The sequence below is a fragment of the Solanum verrucosum genome, unplaced genomic scaffold, assembly GCF_900185275.1.
Source record: "Solanum verrucosum unplaced genomic scaffold, falcon-dt-bn FXZP01000229.1, whole genome shotgun sequence".
Lineage (NCBI taxonomy): Eukaryota > Viridiplantae > Streptophyta > Magnoliopsida > Solanales > Solanaceae > Solanum > Solanum verrucosum.
In genome coordinates this window covers 3834130-3842950 of record NW_026020011.1, presented here as the reverse complement: position 1 = coordinate 3842950, position 8821 = coordinate 3834130, and the positions used below count along the sequence as shown (strand labels likewise).

At 28.0% G+C, this 8821-nt stretch overlaps 1 protein-coding gene across 1 annotated transcript; it reads right to left on the bottom strand.

Annotated features, from left to right (window-relative positions):
* Positions 1 to 1581: 1581 nt before the first annotated feature.
* Positions 1582 to 7054, bottom strand: LOC125820010 (probable aminotransferase TAT2). Its single transcript, XM_049499427.1, has 8 exons — positions 6930 to 7054; positions 5885 to 6044; positions 4765 to 5104; positions 3850 to 4068; positions 3243 to 3302; positions 2606 to 2761; positions 2396 to 2489; positions 1582 to 1870 (listed from the first exon to the last, which is right to left on the bottom strand). The coding sequence occupies exons 1-8, from the start codon at positions 7042 to 7044 to the stop codon at positions 1743 to 1745; spliced, it is 1272 nt and encodes a 423-aa protein (XP_049355384.1). The 5' UTR covers positions 7045 to 7054; the 3' UTR covers positions 1582 to 1742.
* Between the last annotated feature and the right edge of the window lie 1767 nt (positions 7055 to 8821).

The window sequence follows — 8821 nt, the reverse complement described above, 5'->3', positions numbered from 1 at the left end:
TTTTAGAGCTCTGAAGATATCTTGGAAATAGATGTGAGGTGATTCCTTTGAGTATGGGTTTTTCTTCTTCTTTCTATTATGTATTTATTCTGTCACCTTGTAGAATGGACTTTTGGACTTGTATTATTTCAAAATTTTGTAATCATATCCTTTGTTTTAGCAAAAAGCTAAAAGGTTTATTCCTGCAAGTACCCATACATTGCCCCTGTGATTTGCGGAATGATCTACAACGACCTGATGAACGTTGGAAGTTAGGTTCTACAAAACGCCATTCCTTGAAGTCTGAATTCCCTCTTTTTATGTGTAGTTTAATTTTTCATAGATTCTCATTCAACTGATCAATTTTAGTTTAGAAGCTTGAAATTAGTGTTTGTTTTGATCATCATGTGAGTTTTGGAAATGGTGAGATAAAGAAGTGTCAACTCATGTTATAACTGTTTTATTGAAGTTTGCCTTGTACCTGAGACTTTGCTAGCAATGGACTATGATGCAGAATTTATGGAATTTGTTACTGTTTAGAGAACAACATAAAGCATCCTGGAATTATTTTCTCGGATTGATTTCTTAGATGATCACTCAGCTTGACTTTACCTAAAATCATGGAAGTTGCTTAACTTTTCTTTTTGTAACCATTGAAATTACTAGTTATTGAGAGGAATCAAAGGAAACCTTTTCTAGGATATTGAGAAAGTTAATTGAGACTTTGGTTCTAAAAAAATATTAGCTTAATACATAATCAACCCTCAAATTTGTTAGGATATTTATAGGGGAGTTTGGATTGACTTTTTTTTAAGTGACTTATAAGTTAAAAGTTAAAAGTCATAAGTTGGGAACACCCAATTTTTGGGTTTTGGCTTTTTTTGGTACTTTTTCAGCCTTAGAAAAAAGGTCGTAAAGCACTTTTTGAGTTATCCAAAGAGTTCCAAAATTAAAAAATGACTTAAAAGCCAAAAATCACTAAAAATAAGAAAATTCAAACATCCACTTAGATATGCCAAGCTTTCGTACATTGCGGAAAATTCCCCATTGTTTTCTCTAATAGGTGTTTGGGCCATGTCTCCCTCTCAGTGTGACTAATCATCCACTTTAACCAAATCATCGCCTTGATAAGCTATTGCCTAACCAACTAGCTAATTAGACGCGAGCCTTTCCTCTCCTCGAGATTATTCCTGCTTTTGCGTAACTAAATCTTGTTTCAATATTTGAATACCTCGATTCTAAAAATGTTCCAATTAGACCCTTTGATTCTAATTTTGAAGGGGAAAAAAATTTCATGTGTTCTCATTCGTCTATTAGGTAGTTAAGTTAACCACATAAAATATGTTATTTTCTTTAATTATACGTATTCGCCTCAATAAATCGTAAAATTTCAAACATTTTCTACTCGAGTTGATGTAAATATCTAAATCACAACCTCTATTTTACTCTTAGCAAAACATTATACTAATTAACTTATGCTGTATATAAACAGTTTGGAGAGACCTTGTATCAAGCATCCAGAATTATAATATTAATATTTGTGTAACGCATGTGCTGAAGAACTAATTTCCTTTATAGTTATTAGGAAGAATTACAAAACAAGACAAAATAAAATTTACTAATACCAATTTAACAGAAAAATACAAGCCATCATCAACTAAAATAAGGAAAATACTCTTATTCAAACAGAAATCATACATTTTCTTTTTCAAATTTATTCACCAAATTGGCTAAGAAAATGAAAATAAAATTCAGTAAATTAATTAATTAATTATTTTTGTGTTGGAATGCCTTAGGCAAAAAGATTTCAGTCTACTTAATCCTTCTTCAAGAAAAGATGGCTCAACTGCAAATGTTATTCGAAGCCAATTCTTCAATCCCACAGCAGTACCTGAAAAAAAATCGTATTTTTACCAGACATAAAATTATGTTACGTTATTTTCAAGAAAGAATAATATATTTCTATATATAAAAACTTATTATTTTTTAATTTTATCTTTAATAACATTCTTTATTATAATAACGACCACAAGTTCTAAGGATACTTTTGGTATATACATCAAACATGTTCTTTTTCTTAATTATGTATTCAATTGAACACACTTATATAAACTCAAAGAGGAAAAGATAATAAATGGTCATTTATGTTTGGGGTTAAAGTTCAAAATGTCTCATTTAATATAATTTTGGAGAAATTTTGACTATTTAAATTTGTCAAAAGTGAATATATTAGACTATATATGAAAACTCGTTAACTTTAACACTTCTAATTTTATCCTTAATAGCGTATTCTTATAGCCGTAGAAATATCATAGTGTACTTAAGACAACAAATTCTAACGATATTTTTTATATACATCAATCAAAATCTTCTGTTTTTTCTGTAAGCTTCATGTTCAATCAAACGCGTTCTATACCTGGAAGTAAAAGGACAGATTCCTCCTTGGCAAGCTTAAAACAGAAGTCAATATCATCACTTATATCTTTGAGGAGGGTTAAATTGAGCTTCACCTTCATACATAAAATCAAAAAATTAAAAAGTAGAAGGACCAAAAAGAAGAAAAAAAGCAAAAAGAAGGGACAAAAGTGTATGAAACAAAAAGTTTTGGGGGAGTAAGAGAGTTTACCATAAGAACCATTGAGCCTTGTGATCTATAAGGGCAATTTATACATGAAATCTCTTGTATTTTTTCATAACATATATCTGAATTCTTCTTAAGCATTTTGAGTGTATTTCTGAAGAAATCCTCTTTTGTGCTTTCAATAATTTTGGGGACTGCTGCCTAAAACAAACAAAAAAAAAAGAATTTAAGTTATATATACTCAGAGTTCTAATATATGGGATCAATTACATATACGTATCATATAAAATAGCTTTCATTTTGTTATATTAATATTTTATATTGTTAATGCATAAAACTTAAATTCGATAAGAATATAAGTTATATAGATATAGTCAATATATTTTATGCATGTCATAATCATTGTTGTGGAGTTTTAAAATTCAGTAAGTAAACCTTCGGGATATATTATAAAGTTTAACTTCTGAATTTTGAAACTGCAAGACAGTGATTATTCTTCAATTAATAGAGCTCGAAATAGTGTTATGTTTACAAAATGCTAAATATTTATATTGTTGATGTATATGAATTAAATTCTTTAACCTATTTAATTATGTAAATATTTTCTATACTGCCATAACTTTATTAGTTTAAAGATAAATAAATAAATTTATAAATTATATATAGGGTACGAAGTACGAACCTGTATGAAAGTTGCAGGACCTCCACCTATGTCACAATACTTCTTAATACGTTCAACAATCTGAGAGATTAATTAAAAACTTGTCATTAATTAGTATTGCATATTAAATAATTAACTAATTAATACAATAAAACTTTTGGTCTGTGTTTTGTTTTATTGTTGCAAAGTTGAAGAGATTATATATATTGTTAGTATCCCTTCTGTTAAAATTTATATGCGATTCATTCCGAGAGTCAGATTTTTAAATTTTGATCTTGAATTTGAAGATGAAATTTTAATTTTTTTGAAATAAAATTTAAATATTCATAACGAAAAATGTAAAGACATACGAAAAAATTGTGGTTAAGAAAAACTTTTTTGACTTTCGAAAAGTTGAAGAGATTGTTAGAATTCCCTAGGTTTAAATTTATATGACACATTTCGCATTTTGAAAGTCAATTAATTTTAATTTTTTTAAAAAATAAAATTTACAAATTTAGTAACTACGTAAAAAATACTATCATAAGTCATAAAAGTTGGTAATACTTTAAAGACATGAAAATATCATAATCAAAGGAAAACTCATTTAAAGTAATCATATAAATTGAAACGGAGACGGAGTAATTACCTTAGGAGATTTGAAGATGCAATTAGGATCATTAATGACAAACCAACCAAGTCTCCAACCAGGAATTAACCATCTCTTAGACAATGAACCAAGAGTTAATATTGGTGTTATTGAACTAAATAATCCCATTGATATAAAAGGGTTTTCTCCAAATGCAAGATGTCCATACACTTCATCTGCTATGATTAGTGTCTTCACTTTCTTTGCTGTTTCTGCTATCTAATCATCATTAAAAAATAATAATTAGTGATCCCATAATTACTCTGAATATAAAATATAATAAATAATTAAGTTAGTTAAAAGATAATTACATGTAATCGTCGTGAATGCTCATGTTGAAATATATTGATTTAAGGTAAAAATTGTTAACATGTGTATATATAAAAGGAAAAAAAAGGATAAATATGCCCCTGAACTATCGCAAATGGTACATAGATACCATCTGTGATACTTTTGGGACACTGATGCCCCTGCCGTCCAAAAACTAGAGCATATATACCCTTTATACTAACGGCCATACACGTGTCATAATCTTATCCACCGACCGGACATTTATTAAATATCGGATCGACGGATAAGATTGTGCCACTTGTCCCTATTTAGTCTTCTGTTAGAGTGAAGGGCATATATGCTCTAGTTTTTGGATGACAGGGGCACCAATGTCCCAAAAGTATGTCGGAGGGTATCTACATACCATTTACGATAGTGATAGTTCAAGGGTATATTTGTCCTTTTTCCCTATATAAAAATGAATAAAGAATATAAAATTGAAGGATTAAAGCACGTGTGAACACTTTTTTAAAAATTATATTCATTTTAAACATTGTGTTCATTCAGATTTAATTGTGTCGTAGCTCTATAATTCAGAATCAGAAGGGAAAAGTAACGAGAGAGAAAATAAAGTGTACATCGTACCTTCTCCAAATGGTCATAAGAGTAGACATTTCCACAAGGATTTCCAGGATTTATAACAACAATTCCAATAGTATTTTGGTCAGCCAAATTTTCAATTGCCTTCAAATCAACTTGCCAATTATTTTGAGGTAAAAGATCATAGTACCTAACTTCAACATTTCTAAAAGCAGCACAAAGTAGATAAGTTGGAAATCCAGGCCTTGGTAACAAAATATTTGAATTTGGTTTTGCAAGAATAGACACTGCTATCTCTATAGCTTGTGTACAACCAGATGTAACATATACATCTTCTGGTGACAAATCATATGGAAGATCTCTTGACAAGTAGTTTGCAATTGCCCTGTCCATTTAACCATTAATAATGTCAGCGTATACAACTTAAATCAGTAATTTTCATGCAATATGCTTAGCTTGCAATAACTTAATTAGGAGATACAATTCAATTGTTTAATACTCCTTTTTGTCTCAATTTTATATGACACATTTTGCTTTCCAAGAGTTAAACAGTCTAATTTTGATTATAAATTCAGGCATGGAATTTTTAAATTTTTTTGAAACAAAATTTATATATTTAGAAACCACGTAAAAAATAGTATAAGTCACAGTGATTGTTAATTTAAAATATTTAAAAGATATATGAAAAAATTACGATAAAAAATAGACTTATTTGAATCTCGAAATCATAAAGATGCCATATAAATTGGAACGACAGGAGTATTAGGGATAATTACAATTCAATGTCTTAAATGATCTAGTTTACAAAATAACCAGCAAATGTATAGGTTGTGATCAATTTTAAGTATACACATACATAATTAGTGTATAGATTTTGTATATTTCGGTCAATGGCGATAATTAAATAAGTTTGGTCAATCTATACGTATCGATACCTATACCTAAATTAGTTTCGATCGATTATATCCATGTATAGGAAAATCATATATAGTATATAATGAGAGCTTAATTTTTATAGATATGCTCGTATAATAATCAGGTTACTCAAAAGATAATTATAAGTAACAATTTACAATAAGTAATGTTAGTTATTAATAATTTTAAAAATAAGACAGATAACTTGATATAACGTGTTAAATTATAGAGACAATAGATATAACATTACTTTCTAGCAATGGGAAGACCACTAGAGGGAGAGTATCCATTGAACTTGTCAAGAAGAAGGCTCTCAACAACAGCTTCCTTAGCAGCATCAGTTGTGTGAAAGCAAGAATGAGCTGTTGGATCTCCTATTCCTAGTGAGATCACTTCCCTCTTATCTTCACCTGTCGGAAAATATCAGTGTCTGAGTTAGGATTTTCACTAAATGACATGTACAAAATATAAGGAAGTAAACGTATATTGCTAATCTAAAGATAATTCAACAAATACTATATATGCAATTAGGGAAAATTTAGCCTATCGATAGACATGCAATTTTCTGATAAAGGTGGATCAATTGACTCTTCTTGGACAAGAGTAGCTTCAGTACCCCCTATTTAAAATACTTCGTGAAAATTAATATTTGCTATATCTAGGCTCTATTATATGACCTTTTAAAAAAATTCTACACTAAGCAAATAGTGAAAAAAATCTATTTAGAAAAGAAGGAAAGTAATTTTTTTTATTTTCAACCGGAGAATGTGAAGATGTGAGTTTTTTTTTGTTGAGGAAACAGAAGAATGAATGTATTTGATAAGAGTTTAAATTATATATATCGATTATTTACACCATTAGCTCATGGTATATTTATTCTAGAAGGTATTTGCTAGTGTAAAAAAATAGTGAAAGACTATACAATTTAAACTGATATTGATAATCTGAAAATAGTTTTATTTTATTTCTATTGCTTTCAAAGACACTATTAGAAACATAGGGTTTTTCCATTGCAAATCAATGAAAAATTTGTGCTACACAATATCATTTTTCTAAAAAACTCATGATGAAAAAACTATTCTCACTTTTTTCCATATAAAAAATAACATAGTGTTTTTTTCTTTCATCGATTCAATCAAAATATTTATGGATAGCTACTGAACACTTTTAGTAAAAAACTTCAATGAGAAAACTGTGATTTTTTTAAGTAGTGAGACAACTCCTCACACACACAAATTTGTGTAATTACTACTATATATTATTTATTTATACTTAAAATAATTTTGCAACTTTACCTCCATCAATATTGTCCATCAACAAGCCAAGAATCCCTTTGATAGTAATATTTGTAAATGTTTCTACTTGTTTTGTTTGAAAAGAAATATTTGTTTGGCTTCCCATATTCTCCATCTTTTCACTTTTCACTAATCCAAAATGCGAAAAAAAGGAATTAATTAAGATGACAAGGAAAATGAAAAACCAAAGAACACAAAAGAGAGAGTGAGTGAATTTGGCCTTTAGAATCCCTAGATATTTATACTTTTTTTCAAAAAGATTCTTCTTAATTATCTACTAAAGTATAATAAATATTAGTACATTATTTGTAATTTTAAAGTTGAGTCAACTAATTTAACGGAGCATAAATAGACTTGACTTAGAATTTAAAACCATATGTTAAAATGTGGACTGGATCATTTGTTCCATTACAATAGGGAGTATGGATCAATGCACTGTTTAATAGTTATCTCAATTTACGTGTCTTTTAAATCACGTTATAATTTGGAATTATCAGTTTATAATATTAAAGATATAATAAGATAAAAGGAAAAAAAAAAGGTAATGATTAACTCGATCAATTTACCTAGTATTCCTGATTTGCTCTGAATTTATGTGAAGTATTGACACAATATACCGACGACAAATATCCAAAAAGATTTCGAAAAAAACGTAGTTATAAAAAATATTTATTTTTTTGAATAATAATGCATTCATATAAAACGAATGGATGAAGTATTACGAGGAATGTATGAAAGCAATGGTAAATTGGTGATATTAAATGCATGAAACATACAAAAGTCTTTAGTTCGAATTTTGAATATGGAGTCATAACTCGTACAGTAAAAAATATTTTATCCTAAAAATGAGATTTTTTAGAATAAATTAAATTAATTAGACTTTAAAGCGAGTATTAAATGAGAAAAAAATGTAAACTCACAAAAGATGAGCAATTTTTTTCTAGTAGGGACATAAAGTTTGTAAATATTGTAATACAAAGTCCTAAATTAATCTTTTCGAAGCATTAAGTAATGAGGCGATTATTTTTTTCTTAAGCTAAGCAAACAATCAAACATGCATTTAATTATCTTATACAGAATTTTACTCTAAAGTTAAATACATCAAAAACTAATTAAACAACTCCTTGTTGGTCGTTTGGTTGAGAATAAGTTATTCCACGATTAATTATCTTGAGATAAGTTATTCTGGAATAGGTTAGTCCATCATGTATATGAGATAACGTGTATCAGTACGTACTAAGACATAAATGGTGGGACAAATAATCCCAAGATTACTTAATACCTCCGACCAAACAGAAGATAAAATAATCCTACATTATCTGTAAATTATTATACTTTGTACCTTATACCTCACACCAAACGACTATTCCTAGTGTCTAAAAAGGTGAAAGAGTTTAAGTTAATTATATATATTATTAAAAAAATATTATCAAGTATATTTACATATTGTAGCAGATAATAATTTTCTTATTTTTCAAAATTATAAATTTAGTTTTGCTTATAAATATTCTTTAGATGACAGTATAAAAAATATATTTATACTTATGATGTATATAATTTAAATTCAATATTTGTGCATCTTTAAATAGTTCTAAAAAACATAGCTACTAAGTCTTTAATGCTTGAAAATCGCTTTGAGGCTCCGAATAATCAAAATTCATGTTGAAAAAATTTACTTTGAAAATAAAACGTTGCCTATCAACTGTCTAATAATTAATTTAAGCTAATTAGTTTAAAATAAAACAGTGTAATTAGTTATAAGTATCATGTAATTGCCAACTGTAGATAAAATTGAGTCAAAGTCGTCACGACCCTAAAAATATGGCAAATTGACTAGAGAAATTTCAAAGTCAAATAATCAAATTGACTTGAAATTAATAATAATAATAATA

Excerpts from the sequence above, each read along its gene's own strand:
- LOC125820010 (XM_049499427.1), bottom strand. The coding sequence starts at position 7,044 with ATGGAGAATATGGGAAGCCAAACAAATATTTCTTTTCAAACAAAACAA. Across the intron at positions 6,045-6,929 it reads GATGGACAATATTGATGGAG|GTGAAGATAAGAGGGAAGTG; the intron begins GTAAAGTTGCAA and ends ATTTTCCGACAG. Across the intron at positions 3,303-3,849 it reads GCATCTTCAAATCTCCTAAG|ATTGTTGAACGTATTAAGAA; the intron begins GTAATTACTCCG and ends TTAATCTCTCAG.